Genomic DNA, 16919 nt, shown 5'->3' with positions numbered 1-16919 from the left:
AAAAAAAAAAAAAAAAAAAAAGAATGGTTATATTGTAATATCTATCAGTTTATGGGTCCTACTTAATTCATTATGTACCTTAACTTGCTTCAAAGATGTAGTTACAGATCTGTCTTACTTTTCTCCTTGCTGAGACAAAATACCCCATACCACAAAGTGAAAAAGAATAGGTTTATTTTAGATCACAGATTATAGAGGTTTTGGTCCATATTTGGCTGGCTGCAAGGAAGGGCAGCAAGGCTGAAGGGCATTGCAGAGGAGAAATGGTACATGGCAAGGTAGGCAGGAGGCAGCAAGCAGCAGCTGCAGCAATAACAATACTTTGTCTATAGACCATCCAGGCTTACACCACACTCAGTGTGGGCCTGCCCATTATCTATACAGATTCACGCACCCTAGATCCAGCCATCTCCCAAAAGTCCCATCTCCGAGCATGTGAGGCTTTAGGGGGACAACCAGATACAAACTATAGCAATACCTAAGCAGTTTTCTTCCACTCTGATAAAATGAGGGTGTCAGGAACGTCATCTTTGCTTGCACTGTTTTAGTTTTGCCTGTAACCAGTCCAACCCTGCACCTCCCCATTATCCAACAGTGGGCAATAGAGACTTTCTTCCATCCAAGTTACTGATGGGTCCTTTACTGTCAGAAGCAGGGACTTAGTTTGGAGAAACAGGGATCTAAAGGAGGAGGGGATTAGTGGCCTGGTTTGTTTTCTCACAGGAGATGGGAAGCTTGGCAGTTAGAAAGAATTACAGAGGGGTCTCAGGTGGGATTAGTGGCAGAAAGGAAGAAAAAGATGTCTCCGTATCACAGGGATACCACTGCATTATTAGCATGTCTGTAAGTCCAGTATGGTCTCTCCTCACCTAGTAGGTAGGTTTATTTAGGTATATTCCAGAAATGGTTTACCTGTACCTTCTCATTTAATGTTTATGAAGCCTATAATCACAACATTCTCCAAGTTTGGCTCTTCCCATGGAATCAACTTGAAACGTGGAATTTAGTATTTAAAAAATTAAAACAAATTCTAGTTATAATTTTTACCTATTTGTGTAATAGTATCCCATGAAATAAGTTTGTAAATAAAAAATTGTTGATTATTTTACAACCTTTTTGTATATTCCTTAATATAAAGTTAAAATTTGTCAAAATATCTTAATAAAGTTTTTATAAATGGTGTATTTATTATTTTTGCAATTATTTCCTTAAATATTGTACTGTGATTATTTCATAACTTCAAAACTTATTACTTTTAATAGCTATAACACAATGTTGATGAACAGGATTTGAGTGTTTATCTTTATATCTTGCATTCTACTAGTAAACTTGGCTTGCCAAAGGAAATGCATTGTAGTTTCAGTTAGCTTGCTGTCTCATTCATAAAGCAATATACTATTTGTACAGCCACCCAGTAGGATGAAATCTGACTCTCTGAAGGTGTTTATAACTTGGAAGAAGCAAGAATTTTCAGACTAACACAATAGGCTTTAGGGAATAAGCAGGAAGCGTAGAAATGGAAGCAGGATTTAATTTACAGTGAAACCCGAAGTCCTTTGCAGTAACCTGCACAGATTTGTGTGGGCTGGCTCATGGCCTTTCTCCGCATCTCTGGCTGGTCCTTTCCTTTCCCACTGCCTTCTGCACACTGGCCTCTCTCTGCCCTCAGACACTCGGAGCACATGCTCATGTCGCCGCCATCTTTGTCTTTGCTGCCCCTCTCCAGTGTCTTCCGCACATTTTCTTGCTGAAGCTCCTTTCCTTCAGGTCTCTGTTCACATGTCACCTCCTCAGACAGAGGAGAAATATTGTAATTTTCAAAATATGTATCCCGTCACCCCACAGCGCCTTTCCTGCTTTATCTGTCATCCATGGTGTCTTTCCACCTGCCATCATGTTTCTACCTCTCATGTTTTATCCTCTATGGAGAGGGAGTGCAGGATCCAGACAGCAATCCTGATTTACCTTCACTGTATGTTACTTAAAACAGTTCCTGGAATAGAGTCAGGGCTTAATTAATGCTTGCGGGGTAAATGAATGAATGAATGAATTAAAACAGAGGCCTTTTTTCTTTCCATGAATTTGATTACATAGAATTGAAATCAGGTCCACATAGTTTATTATGATAATCAGCAGTCAGTGAGTGGCATTTCCTGTGCATGTCCAGAATCAGAACCTTTGTTAAAGCTCTTGGGTTGGTGATGCAGTACAGGAGCATTTGAATGGTATACCCAAGGCTCTAACAGCTCCAGGTTTAATCCTCAGTACCACAAACAAGTAAACCAAAATTTTCCTTTTCTCCCCCTTTCCTTCCATATACAGTCAATTTACATCCCTCCTTTTTTGGGATTAAACTCGAGCTGTTTAGTCTGGTATTCAGGATCTTCCAAGATCTCATCTCTGCTGACATTTTGTTTGTTTGTTTGTTTTTTTTTTTTTTTTTTTTTTTTTTTTTTTTTTTTTTTTTTGGTGGTGGTACTGGGGATTGATCCTAGGACCTTTGTACTGAGCTGTATTTCCAGCCTCCTCCCTCCCCTTTTTTTGAGACAGGCTGGGGTTGAATTTAAAATCCTTCTGCCTCAGTTTCCCAGTGTGCTGACTTTTCTTCATTCACTTCTATAAGTCCTTGCCCTTATAGCCTATGTTGCAGTGACACTGAATAACTTGTTGTTTTCCTAATGTGCCCCTAGTTGTTTCTTGCAGTAGCCTCGCACTTACTTGTTTAGAGACTTCCCCTTTTTCACAGGAAGGACTAGGTGTCTCTTTGTATTTCTAAGACCTATCATAATTTCCATGATGTCACAGAAGGTAGTAAGTCTTTATTCAGTGTAATTTAATGGTTTTGGCTTTAAGTAAAAAAACTAATGAGAACTTGAAATAATGGAAGCAGTAGTACTTTATTAAAAACCTTAAATATGGTTTGAAAGAAGACTATTAAAATACCTTAAAAAAAATTTTTTTTAAGATATTGGGGATTGAACCCAGAGGCCTCTCTCTGAACTACATCTCCAGTCCTTTTTTTTCAGTCTTTGAGACAGGGCTCACTGAGTTGCCTAGACTGGGTTTGAACTTGTGATCCTTCTACATCAGCCTCCCAGAATGCTGGGATTACAGGTGTATGCCACCACAGCTGGCTTTACATATCCTAAATTTTTAACAAAACCATATTTGAAGTGAGAATGAATGGTATTATAACATGATAGAATCGTGTGGTATTTAACTCCAGGAAAGTGAAAGGAAGTCTTATTTGACAGGTGTTATCAGGAAGAAGCAGAGTTGTTTGGCAGTGGACTGACTTTGGGGTCATTTGCCCCATTATTGTATTTAGTCTGTGAGAGTCACGTAAGATGGTGAGCCTGCTGGCCATGGGGAGTCCAGCATGCAGGGCAGTCATGGTGCAGTCACGTCCTTGCTCGTGTTACCTTGGACCCTAACAGTGTGAGTGTTGGGGGTTAGGTGAGTGGGAAAGTGCCTTGATCATTTAGCTATATCTGTATTGTGTCTGGGAGGGACACATGGTTGTATTTCTTGTACATTATTATCTCTGGTTGATGATTTGCATTTTCTGTGCTGATTGCTGAGTGGCAGTGGATCTATATTCAACTGGCAAGGTATATATGAATATGTGAAAATTTTTCATATTGTTTTAGGAATATATATTTTGTAAAAATGTCAACATAGAGTCCAGTAGGCTATAGGTTTTAAAAGATGAAACTTCTTTTCTGAATCAGGTTTGTTGCAGAAAGAGAAAATGGCAGTTGAAGCATTTCAGATTTGTTGCCTCCTCCTGCCTCCTGAGAATAGGAGAAAGTTACAGCTGCTGTTGAGGATGATGGCGAGGATCTGCTTAAATAAAGAAATGCCACCCCTGTGTGATGGTTTTGGGACTCGGACCCTGGTAGGTTCATTGTTAGCATTTACTGGAACCTGAATTTTTGGGATGAAATTTGACTGAGTCAGGTGTACTAGTTTTAGTGATTAGAGGAAGGTGCAAGGCAGCTGGTTGGAAGAGTGAAATCCAGCTCTCCAGCCAGGCTGGTCATGTGCTTCTGGCCTCAGAGTTTTAAAGAATATAACGGAAACTAGAGAGTAAGTCAGAATGACTGAGTGTGGAGATACATGCTGCGTCCCGCTGTACCACTTTGTAAGCTGCTCCCTACTGTCATTACAAAGAGAATGAAGGATGAACAGAAAGGGAAAAGATCTATAAAGAAAGAAAAGTCTTTCCCACTCCACACAGACAGCATCTCAAAGCTTTGATTATAATGAGCAAGAGAGATGCAGCATATACAATGGATTAAAAAGGGACAAAGTAAAATCCATAGTTGGTCTAGACACCTTGGGAGGAGAGGAAGACACACATCTCTTGGTAAGGTCTGATGGTCCGTGAATGGTAATATTTTTCTATTAAGTTTAAAAACACCTGATAATTTTTCATTTGTACTTTGTAATGTCAGCATGTGGTTTTTCATATGGGTTTATATTTCTTATTATTGTTTTAATTGACAAAAGTTGTGTGCATTAATGGGATACAATGTGATGTTTTAGTATTTACGGTCTAAAGATTAAATCAAGCTAATTAATACATTCATTAGCATACCTATATTGTATTTATTTTGGTACCAGGGATTGAATTTTGGTCCTTGTGAGGCAGGAGCTGGAACTGAGCTAAATCCCTGGCCTCCTATATTGTATTTTTTAAATAATACATTAAATTAAGTATTTTTGGCATGGTGTCCAATATCTCTCTGAAACTTAATTCCTCTTATCTAACTGGAACTTTGTATCCTTTGATCAATAGCTCCCTTTTCCCCCTTACCCTCTTCTAGCCTCTGGTAAGCACCTGTTAGATTCTACTTCTATCAGCATGTGTTTTTAAATAATTTATGTTTAGAATTTACTTACTAACAAAATCTCTTCATTTTCATAAAAAAAAAAAAAAAAAAAGCTTGGAGCAACATAGTTGCTTGAGCATAAAGTGTGACCCTTCCATATCCTCGTAAACTTCTGGGTAGTAGCAGGGGTCCCCTGGCCTAGCCTTAGAGAACCCTGGGTAAGGTCCGAGGAGCATTCTGTGCGAGAGGTGTGATTATGGACCTCACTTTTGGGTGGGTGGATGGGTTGGGAGCTAATGAACCTTTCAGAGCAGTTGAAAACACTGCAGCTGTTCCCCATAGGCATGTGTGAAATTTCTCTTCACATATCCCCTAGGATGATTTCTACACAAAAGTCTCTGCCTATGTATCTCTCTGTGAGTGAAGATTAAAGTATTTGCAGTGTGTTGATAGAATCCAGTTGTGTTAGCCAGCATACCTGACACCAGGCACAGATTTCAGTTTATGGCCATCTGGCTCCACAGCACAGCATGGCAGAAGGACTTGGTGGAGGAAAGCTGCTCAACCCATGGCAACTGAATGAGAGAGAGGGAAGAGTCTGAGCAGGAGATAACATCCTGCAAAGCCATGCCCAGTGGCCCCTTCATCAGCACCATTTCCTGATAGTCTTCCAGCTAGGTACTCAGTGGACCAATCCACAGATGGGCATAGAACCCCAGGGTCCAGTCCAGTCACCATCCAGAGAGCCCACCTCTGAACACATGTGACTTCGGGGGGACATTTCAGAGCTAAGTCATAGCACCAGTCTTATTAAACAAAATTATATGATTTCACGCTTACAAATTTTAAAGTGAGATTGTCAGCAATAAAATTAGAAAGAGGGCAAGAAGTCTGTCTAGAGGATAGTATGAAAAAGGGAGTGGTTAATTCTATGGAAATTATGTTAATTTTTTATTTTGTATTTCTGGCTACTGTAAAGAAAGTTCAGTCACTTAATGCACTTCTTGTAAAGTCCTATGCTTTGTTTAAAGGTGTTTGTGAAGCATACATCCAAAATACTGTAGAAAATGGTTAACTAGGAAAAGATGTAATAGTTGAGGTGCACAGACTCTTACCAGGTTTAAAAAAAAATCGGTAGTGAAATTAGGATATTATATGACCAAAAAGCTGTAAAGTACATTAAATTTAAAAGTGCTACATGAAGGTGGCATAGTGGTGCTCACCTGTAAGTGGCTGAGGAAGGAGAATCACAAGTTTTTTGAGCTTAACCTAGACAATTTAACAGACCCTGTCTCAAAATAAATAAAATATGATCTGGAGATACAGATTAATATGAAGCATCTGAGTTCAATCCCTAGTACTGCTAAAGAGAGGAAAAAAAGTGCAGCGTGACCCAAGTTATGGTGGTACTAATGTTCAGAATTTGTACGTGTGTGTTTAAATTCCTGCTCTCAGAAAAAGCAGAGTTAAAAAAATTCTTCAGATGAACATCTTTCAGGTAACTATCTTAATCAAGCGGTGCATACTTTGTTCTTTCTAGTTCTGAGACCATCGGCCTAAGATGGCTAGGTACCTGGGAGGATATTAGACTTATGCCATTTCTCACTGATTATCACTTTCTGCCAACTAGATTGGATCCCATTCAGAGGAAGGAGAAAAAAACCAAAATAAAAAAACCCTGACAACTTATCCTGTATTTACCCCTTTGTCCCCGTTTAGATGGTCCAGACATTTTCCCATTGCATCTTGTGTTCCAAGGATGAAGTAGACTTGGATGAGTTATTAGCTGCTAGGTTGGTGACATTTTTGATGGACAATTACCAGGAGATTCTGAAAGTCCCTTTGGCCTTGCAGACTTCTATAGAAGAGCGTGTGGCTCATCTACAAAGAGTCCAGGTAATGGAGGGAATAGTATCAGTGGAAAGTCATGCAAGCTTTCTAGGCTTTGGGGGACTTTTTGTTACGAGGATTGAGTTAATTATGTACAAAGTGTATATATAACAGCTATTGGCACGTTGTAAGAACTACAGGTGTTTGCTGTTTTTGAAAATCTTATGGAATGCATTCTTTGAGTACTTACGTTGGTTAGTGCTGTGTGGCTATCACTCTGATAAATTGATGAAATTTGTAAAATGTAGATTATATACGCCAAAATATATCAGAGTTACAGCAAAATGTGTGTAGTATTGTAGTTCATTGTGTTTTTTTTCCTTCCTTTCTCTCTCCCTTTTCTCCATTTCCTTTCTTTTCTCTCTTTATTGTAACTTCTCTCATTTAACCATACATGAAAAAATTCCCCACATCTTCAAATATTCTTGGTTGACACTAGATTGGCCAAGAGCAGAGACTATGTACCTAAAAGGTGTTTGAGTTCATGTTGTACCCTTTAGTAGCCGTTTGACCATAGACATTTGTTGTAGTCAGGGATTTGTCAAGGGAATACATTTAATAGAGGACACATAGTTCATAGGATAATTTTATGATAATTACCCAAAAAGTCAAACACAGAGGTGTACAAAAGATTAGCCACACACTAGAAGCCCAAAAATCCAGCCAAGGGTCTGAATCCCACAGCAATATCCCACACAAGTCCAGCCAAAGGCTTGAGTCCAAGGCAGTGTCCTTCCCGAGTCCAGCCAGTGGCCTAGAGCCCATGGCAATGTCTCATGCTTGTCCATATGGAGGATCTACATCCGGAAGACCCAAAGGCCAGGGGTGGAAGCCAAAAAGCCTGTGCTTGGAGGGTGAAGGATTTGTGCCACCAGGCTAAAGGACCTAAACTGGAGCCAGGAGGTGGCACTCATGGTGAAGATCAGAGCTCCTATGACAAGAATAGCAGCCATTCTCAGTGACAGTAAGGCCTCAAGCTCCTTCTGCAAGGACAACAGCCAAGTTTGTGTCAGGAAAACGATTAGCAGCAAGCTTCTCATAGAAAATCAACTGCCCGTAATCTTCCCATGTAGTTCTCTTTTATGGCTATTAGTAACAATCCTCAGGTGGGTCTTCCACGCCTAGACCATGCTGATTCAGTTCAGCTGGGCACTGCAAGTTGCCCATTAGTTAATCTAACACAGCATGTTATGTAATGTCACTCTGCTTCCACATCTGCCCCAAACTCTCTTCCTTCTCCTCTGTAAAATGGGAATAATAGCAAAGATTTAGCTCATAAGATTGTTATGGAGATCAGATGGCTTAATACATGTAAAGTAGCAGGTGCTGTTACTAGTATTGTTATGTCATTAACGTCATTACTGACAACATAGTATTCCATAATAAGGGTATACTATAATTTATTTAAGTGATACCCTGTGATTGACATTTAAGTATTGATAGCATATTGTCAAGCTTTCTTTTAATTTGATGGTTTTAATTTACATTTGGGTCAGTTTTATAAAGAAATGAGTTTCTCTTTTTTTTCTCTTTGCCTACTTTGAAAATTATCAAAATACATACCATATCTCTGCTATTTTCATGGGTGAAAAGTATAATCTTGCTGATTCTCTAGTTTATCTCTTTTGCCCTAATATTTTTTGGAGCCCAACTTTTAAAGAGTAAAAGTGAAAAGAAATGTTCCATGGGATTTTCACACAGGACCATTTTATCAGTGCTGCTCTGGTTAGGTTTGTGCATTCACACACACACACACACACACACATACACACACACAGCTCAGACGTGTAATGCTGCAGCAGAGCCCCATGAGCCCTTTGCTATCACTTGAAGATTAGAAGGCTGAGCCAGAATGATTAATTTAACTGCAGATGAACATGATCTTGTGAAGAGGCACTGCATTGTGCACTGAATAAAATCGGTAACTACTCAGTTGTCCAATTACTTTTTCTTTTTTGGAAATACTTGGAAAAATTGCCGAACAGTTGTTCATTTTGGCACTCACAGCCTAAAGATCTCTGTTCTCATGACAAGGCCACTGAGCCCCACATGATATCACAGCTGAATGGTGTTTTTGTGGAAACTCCATGTTGTCTGGACTATTCCAGCGAATTGCTTGGGCACACTTTCAAAGCTGGCCCTGGGAAAAATTGTGAAGTAGGCAATATTTTTTAAGCTCAGCCTTCTAATGTCCTTATCTGCAGCCTTCTTCTTACGCCCTTCAAGCTTTGTATCTAGTGTTTTTCTCATGCCCTAGCTTCTGACTGTTGTACCCTACCTAGACCTCACTCTTTATGCTGGCCCTTTTCAGTTTTTCCTGCCTTTCTTCAAGACAGTAGATCTCTTTCCCTATGGTTCTTGTCTGTCTCTCTTGAAGTTGTCTCTAATTGATCTGATGAAAATAACATTGAGGCATGCATAGAATGTGCTTAATATAATCATGTCTTTTGACAGCAGAATTCATTTTTAGCTGTGGCTTCTTGGGGTGAGAGATCTTAAACCAAAGTAGTAAGTGCAGTAGTGGGAATTTTACCCACTAAAGAATAGTTAGGTGCTATATTTTTTGAAAAAAATGCTGAACTCTAAAATTAAGTAATTTTTTTTTTTTTTTTTTTTTTTGAGATCACTTCTCATGATGTAGTCTGGGCTGGCCTCAAGTTCTCAGTCCTCCTGCCTCAGTCTCCCATTTCTGAAATTACAGGCATGTGCTACCATTCCCTGCTTAAAATGAAGTTTTTTAAGGAATGTTGATTTATCCACAGTCCTTGCTTTTCTTTCTCCTATTTCTCCCTCTTTCTTTTTGCCCAGTGCAGTTCTGTACCTTTGTTCTTTTTACTTGATTACAAGGAATACGTGTCACAGGGGTGTTCATGGTACCTCTCTGCATAACTGTGCATATGGACCTGAGCCTCTCTCTGTCTGTCCCCAGCTGAGACAGGGAGAATCAGACTCTCCAGATGTGGGAGGAGCCTGCATGATGCATAATATATGATTCAACATTGTACCTGTTTTGAATTTTATTTTACTCAATATGTTTGTATTTCAGATCTTTAAAATAATGTAAGACTCTTTTTGTTGGTTGGCTTATTTTTCTTGGGTTAAAAAAGGTAAAAATCTTATATTTAAAACTAGTTTTATTTTTTTTTCAGCTTTAATTGAGTTTATTGGTACATTTTAGGGATACAGTACAGTTACATTCATTGTTGGGATCTTGTACCTCTACATGACAAGTCTTGATTCTCATTTTTTCCCCTTACCCCTGCCCTCCCTTCACCCCCTCCTTCTCTCCCCATCTACAAACACTTTATTTTCATCTTTTCATTATCTCACATTTTTTTCTTTTCCCTTATTACCCTTCCCCTACCCATCCCATCTTCTCTATATCTTTTGCTCCTTTCTTCCCATTTCTAAATGTCAATAATCTTATTAGGATCTTCTGTATTATTGCAGATTATTCACACCAGGGAAACTATTTAGTATTTATACATGTGTGGCTTATTTATTTCACTTAGGAGTATAATGATATTCCTTAGAAATTATGGAAACACTTTTACTTTTCAGTATAGAGTTTTTCACAATCAAATTGAGGAATGACATGCTATTCTGACTAGGAGACACACCATAATCTATCTAAATCAATTTTTGTCCTTGGGCCTCAGATAAAATACCCAGGAGCTGATATGGATATCACTTTATCTGCTCCTTCATTTTGCCGTCAAATTAGTCCTGAGGAATTTGAATACCAAAGAACATACAGTTCTCAGGAACCTTTGGCAGCCTTGTTGGAGGAAGTTATAACAGATACCAAGCTCTCCAGTAAAGAGAAGAAGAAAAAACTGAAACAGGTAATAAGGATATTATTTATAAATCATTTATCCTCCTCCATTTTGTTTCTTCGTTTTATTTTCTATTTTAATAGATTTCATAAAATTCTTACTTTCTGAGATGCTGAAGTTTGGAAAGTATATTATTCAGTTCATATATTCCAGAAGTTTTAATTTACATAGTTTTGGTCAGTTTCCCAGATCTCTATTCTCCAATGTAGTTCCTTTTTCATTATTGAACCGTCATGTGTAGAGCCTTTCGCTAATATTTGTTTTTTTAATATGTGGCACGATGTGAATCAGGAGAGCAATTATTTCAGAGAAGCAGACATGGCAGATTTCTTTTGATTTTTAAAGAAGTTAAATTAAATTGAATTCATAAAATGTCTAGAGTGTAAAAGCCATTGGTGTTGGATAACCAGTGTCAAATTGGTATCTTGCTTCAGGTGTTGCTAAATTTTTGTTTGCTGTGATGTTCCGCAACTCAGCAGCTTATGTTTCAGAGGATGTAGGTGTACTTTGACCATTGTTAAAGATTATTGATCTGGTGAATGGTATTTGTTCTTAAAGACTGAATGCTACTACATAGCTTGATTCCTGGTCACAGAGCATATATAGGATTACACAGAGCATCAAGGTTCTAGACTTCTATTCATTTTTTTCTTTCAGTAATTTTGGAGAAGAATTCATTGGTAAAGTTCAAAGTAAGAATATATTGCCTCTCTTTAAGCTTTCTGTAAAGTAATGTATTTCGGAACATTCTTTCATTTGGACAGAAGTTAGCAAGGTTGAGTTGGAGAATCAGGGAGATGGTGAAACATAGTTGTGCCAAAGTTTTCTTTAATTGTATAGAACATAAGTTATTTTTACCTCAGAGTTACTTGTGAATATTTTTAAAGTGAGATCTATTTATAGTTGACAGTGGGATAATTTTAAGAAATACGATTTTAAAAAGAGCTTTTTTTGAAAATTGGATTAAAAGAGAAATGAAATCAAATGTTTTAGCAAGAATAATCAAAGACAGGAAAGTATGGGATCATCAATTTTTACATTAAAATTTGGCTGACCTGCCTGGGTGTGGTGGTGCATGCCTGTAATCCCAGCACTCTGTGGCTAAGGCAGGAGGATCACAAGTTCAAACCTAACCTGGACAATTTAGTGGTTTAGCAAAATCCTGTCTTAAAAAAACTGGGTTGAAAATGTAGCTCAATACCAAGGCTCTGGGTTAAATCCCTAGTACCATAAACAAACAAATAAATGAAGAAACAAACAGAAAGTTTGACTCCCCTATTTTCTTGGCTCTTCCATGTCTTTTTCATTTTTATTGGGTCTCTTGCTTAGTTTCAGAAATCCTATCCTGAAGTCTACCAAGAACGATTTCCTACACCAGAAAGTGAAGCACTTCTGTTTTCTGAAAAACCCAAACCCAAACCACAGCTGTTCATGTGGGCACTGAAAAACCCTTTCCAGCCATTTCAAAGAACTAGAAGTTTTCGGATGTGAAGCTTCTGCAACGACAGAGTTTAGAGACCTCTGTGGTGATTGTTGTTTTGAGTGAATAGTGAATAAAATATAAACTACTGAAATATACATACAGGATGATATGACTTTTTAAAATATTGAGCCATTGTCAGTATTTTTGTAAGACTGTGATTTGTAAAGTTGTACAAATCAATAATCGAGTCAAATATATAGTGGTAATGTTAACATGTTTGAAATTGTTGAGATTCTAAGGGTGTAAAATATTTTTAAAAAATGTTTTTGTTGTTTTTCATGGTGTTTATAAAATAATTATGTGCTATCCTAGTTATTGATGTCTTTGTTGTAACCAAGTCTTAAGAATAGTATAAATACTTAAATAAGAAGGACACTGGGCTCTGTTAACTGTGATGCTATTGACTTAATGTTCAATTGTGATTTCTCCTGTGTAAATTCCATTTTTTCAGTGTTGTACAAAAAATTCTTAATGTTCTGTATTGTGGTGGCTGTGTCTTTTATTGCAGATTTGTTGGATGTTATGATAGATTTTACTACAGTTGACTCTTATATGTAATAATTGTCATTTACCTCTAAGTGGAGTAGATTTTCATCTACCTACAATGGTATAATTTCATTCTTCCCTAAAGATGGAAGATTGAACTGGATAAATTCTTTGGGTCCCTTGAGACCTATAATTATAAGTTAAATCTGTTGTTTTTGTGAAAAACCATAAATGGACTAAGTAAAATGAGACTACTACTTTCATAAATATTTTCAGCTTTTTCATCTTTTGAAATTAAATGAAATGTAAATAAATAGTTCTCATATATTTTTATATACCATACCTAGTGTTTTGATTTTTTTTACATTTATTTAGATCAGCTAAGAGTATCTTCAAATGGCTTTGCCAATTCTCATACAAATCACTTATTTCTGTAAGAAAATGAGAGGTGAGATTTTAGGCTTTTGTATAGCCCTACAGGAGAGCACTTTATCACGTTTTTTTCTCTGCTTTATCCTTTTGCAAAATAGTGAAGCACTTGGATTATGGAGCACCTGGAAGGTCTCCTCTGAGAGCAACACCCACAAATTGTCTTGTGGTGCTCTCTGCACTGTTTTCTTTGCTCTGCAGATCTGCCCTGGCTGTAGCAGAATGGTGTCCACAATTGACGGAGAGTTTGCTCACTGTACTTAAAAATGGATCAAAGTATTCCTATTGGTTTGAACACCACTTTAAATTCCAAATCAGTAGGAAATGGTGATTTTTAGTGTTTCAAGATTTATTCTCAGACTTTGGCATTCTGTTAGAGCAAAGAACAAGTGTACATTATGTTCCTATCTGCTCTCATGGTAGAGTTTATTTTCCAGAATTTTCTCTCCTATTGCTCATCTTTGGATGAGCAAGACGGTGGCTACATGTTTGAATAAGCAGTAGGGGAAGATATTGTTCATTTTTACTATTACTTTTTAGAAAAAGTATATCAGATTTATGGGGAGATCAAAAGCAGCAGTCACCACTCCAGTGTGAAACCGACAGTAGGTACCAGCAATTTCCCAAAGTCGTTGTACCTATTAATGTTTCATTATCAGTGCAGGAAAGTTTATTTTATTTAAAATCCTCACCAAAACCTGCTATTTTGAACTATTGTCAGAGTTTGAACTATTGTCCATGTGTTTTATATAATGGTGCCTGATTATGATTTTACTTTGGTTTTATTAATACTGGTGAACATTTTTCCATGTGGACTCTTACTTTTGTAGAATTTTTTTTTTTTTTTACTTTTGTACAAATTTTAATAGTTTAGCAGCTAAACACATATATGTTGTTGAGGTTTTTGATTTGGGTTGCATTGACTATAAATCAATTAGGAAATAATTGCTGTCTTTACAGTATTAAGCCTTATCAGTTTATATGATTTATGATTTATCCCTCCATTAATTTAAAATAATTGAGAAAAACTGAATTTCTCTGTAAAGGTTTGCAAATATTATGTTATATTTGTTCCTAAGTAGTTGATACTTTAAAAAAACATTACTATTAATCCTTTCAGATATTTATAAAAATTAAATAGTACCCATTTTCTAGTTTTAGCAGTTATGATTCTGTTGATAAATGGCTTGATATTTGTTCCAATTGTAAATGTTATTTTAAAATGTGTTGCTTGTATATACTATAAAACTAATTTTTGCTTGCTGATTTTTGTGTCTAGTAACCCTGCTAGACTTTCCTATTCTAAACATTTGGTGTGCTTTCTTTTTTTCTGCATTCAATATATGTCATCAGAGTCCAGAGTGCTAACCATTACACTGTGGAACCACTCAATATATGTCATCAAACAATGACAGTTTTTGTTTTTCCTTTCCATGGTAGATAGCATCTGAAAGTTTCCAGTGGTCCCGCCTTGCGAATGTTTAATGCCCTGTGTAATCCCTTTTCTTTAGTTATGTGCTGGGCCTAGTGACACTTCTGAGAAACAAAATATGGCGAAAGTGATGGGACATCAGTTGTAATATTAGGTTCCAAACATACCGTGGCTTTCATCTTGCTTGTTCTCTGGCCTGCTCTGGGGAAAACTGGCTGTGGTGGGTGAGCTGCTCTGTGGAGAGACCATTGGCAAGGAACTGATATCTCTGGCCAGTGGCAGGTGATAATGTGGTGCCTGCCAACAGCTGTGTGAGTGATCTTGGAAGTGATCACTGGTTGCGCTGTGAGCTAACTGCAATTGTATTGGGAACATTGATATGTGACCTTTTGCAAAATTCTGAGTCAGAGGAGTCAGCTAAACTCTTCCTGGATTCCCAAAGCATAGAATGAGATAAAAGTGTTTGTTGTTTTAAACTACTTAATTGTAGAATTAATGAAGTGACAGATACAATACACTTTTCCATTCTCACCTTCCCCATCTCTCTCCTGGCACTGATGGAATTCAGTATAATGTTGAATGGAAGTGGCGATGACAGCCATTATTATCTTGTTCATGATTTCAAAGAGAAAGCTTTTAGTGTACTTTAGAGTATTTGTATGTAACTTTTTTCTTTTTAAAAAAATTAGTACATGTTTAAGGTACATTATGGTAGTTGGTATAGTTACATGGCACACCTTATTTCTTTTTACATCTCCTTCCCCTCTCCCATCCTTCCTTTTTAGTCATGTTAAAGTTATTTTGTATTTCTAGATTGCCAAAGCTTTTTGTTTAATATATGTTTTACCTATAAGTTGATGTGAAAAGGTAATCAAAATGCCTTTTCTGCATTTATAAAAGATTTTATAGGTTTTATTATTTCATCTGTTAAAGGGTTAAACTGATTTCTAATATTAAACCAACACTACATTTGGCTGGGGGTGGTTGCCATGATGTACTATAATTTTAATACATACCTAGATTCTGTGGTTAATATGCAATATGTTGTTCTTGTTGTCTATGTTCATGGGTAAAATTGGCTTGAAACATCCTTTTTCTTATTATCCTCGTGGGGTATTTGATCTTGAATGTCTCCCGGAGACCTATCTGCTAAAGGCTTGGTTACCAGCCTGTGATGTTGTTGTTATGTGGTAGAACATTTAAAAGGTGAGGCCTAAAAAAAAAAGTGAGTCCTGGCTAAAGAAATATCATTGGGAGAGTCCTCTTGAAGGAGATATGGGAATCCTGGCCCCTTCTTTTGTTTGTTTGCTTCTCTTCCTCTTTGCCACTGTGGTGAGCAGACTTCTTCCACAGTGTACTACCGCTCTGATGACCTGTGTCGCCATGGGCCCTAATAGGATGGACTGAAACCTCTGAAACTGCGAGCCACAGTACATCTTACCTTTAAGTTGTTTTTTTTTAGGTGTGTCATTATAGTGACAGAAAAATAACACATTGATCAGAATCATAAATTGAGCTGGAAATTATTCTGTTTTTCTATATGAGGTTGGAATTATGTTTTTCTTAAGTCTTGCGTAGAACTTGCTGTTGAAATCATATTGAAATTCTTTAGTTAACTTTTTGTTAGCTTTGTCACACACTGATTTTTAATATGAAGTCAGAAAAATGGCTTATATAATTTCAATCTTTGAAATTTATTGCTTGTTGCATTGCCTAGCATATAGTCAATTTTTGTTTATATATGGTGTGTACTTGAAAATAATGTGGGGCCGGGGATTTAGCTCAGCTGTTCGGTGGCCTGCCTTGCAAGCGCAAGGACCCGAGTTCAATCCCCGGTACCAAAAAAAGAGAAAATAATGTGAGCTTTATTGTTATTAGAGCTAAGTTTTTTTCTACACATTGAGAATCTTATTCAAATCATTTACATTCCTCCTAACTTTACATTGTTTATATTTGTATTTATTACTGAATCATATTTTTCTGATGAACTTCATTATTTTTATATTTTATGGTGGACTGACCTTTTAAGCATGAAATGTCATTCTTTATCTTTAGTAATGCATTCATCTGCACTTTTTCTGTACTTTTATATTTTTTATGTTTTTCTTATAAATAGATTATTTTTAAAGAAGCCAGCTATGCTATATTTATTTTTAACTTTAGCATTCAGGCAACTTACATTTAATATAATTATTCTGTTTTTGGGTATAATTCTACTGTTATTAATGATGCTTTTTAATTAATTGTCTCTACTTTCTTGCCTTTGTTTGGATTTTAAAGACAATTTCATCTTCTACTAAATTGGAATCTCAGCACTCAATTTCTAGTCTTCTTGTTGGACTCTGTAGAAATTACATATTGTATACTCATTTAGCAAAATTTAAAGTTAGTCAATACCTTTTCACTTCCCTGAACAACTCAGGTCCCTAAGAACATTCTCCCAATTAAATATTGTAATGTGTTATTGCTTTTAAACTTCATAATACATTGTTATTATTTTATATATCTTCATTAATTAGACTTACTTG

The 16919-nt window shown here is 36.8% G+C and overlaps 1 protein-coding gene across 1 annotated transcript in view; it reads left to right on the top strand.

Moving 5' to 3' along the window:
- Depdc1b (DEP domain containing 1B) overlaps positions 1-12525 on the top strand; it is a 64663-nt gene extending 52138 nt beyond the window's left edge. Inside the window, exons 8-11 of the mRNA XM_010626927.3 lie at positions 3732-3898; positions 6555-6731; positions 10385-10570; positions 11891-12525. Of these exons, the coding sequence (XP_010625229.1) occupies positions 3732-3898; positions 6555-6731; positions 10385-10570; positions 11891-12052 (692 nt within the window). The 3' untranslated portion in view covers positions 12053-12525. The remainder of the gene's footprint in view (positions 1-3731; positions 3899-6554; positions 6732-10384; positions 10571-11890) is intronic.
- The last annotated feature ends 4394 nt before the right edge of the window (positions 12526-16919 follow it).

The sequence above is a fragment of the Fukomys damarensis genome, unplaced genomic scaffold, assembly GCF_012274545.1.
Source record: "Fukomys damarensis isolate Sample0158 unplaced genomic scaffold, DMR_v1.0_HiC HiC_scaffold_1, whole genome shotgun sequence".
Taxonomy (NCBI): Eukaryota; Metazoa; Chordata; class Mammalia; order Rodentia; family Bathyergidae; genus Fukomys; species Fukomys damarensis.
The sequence above is the reverse complement of the archived record's forward strand: the minus strand, read 5'-3'. Positions and strand labels throughout refer to the sequence as shown.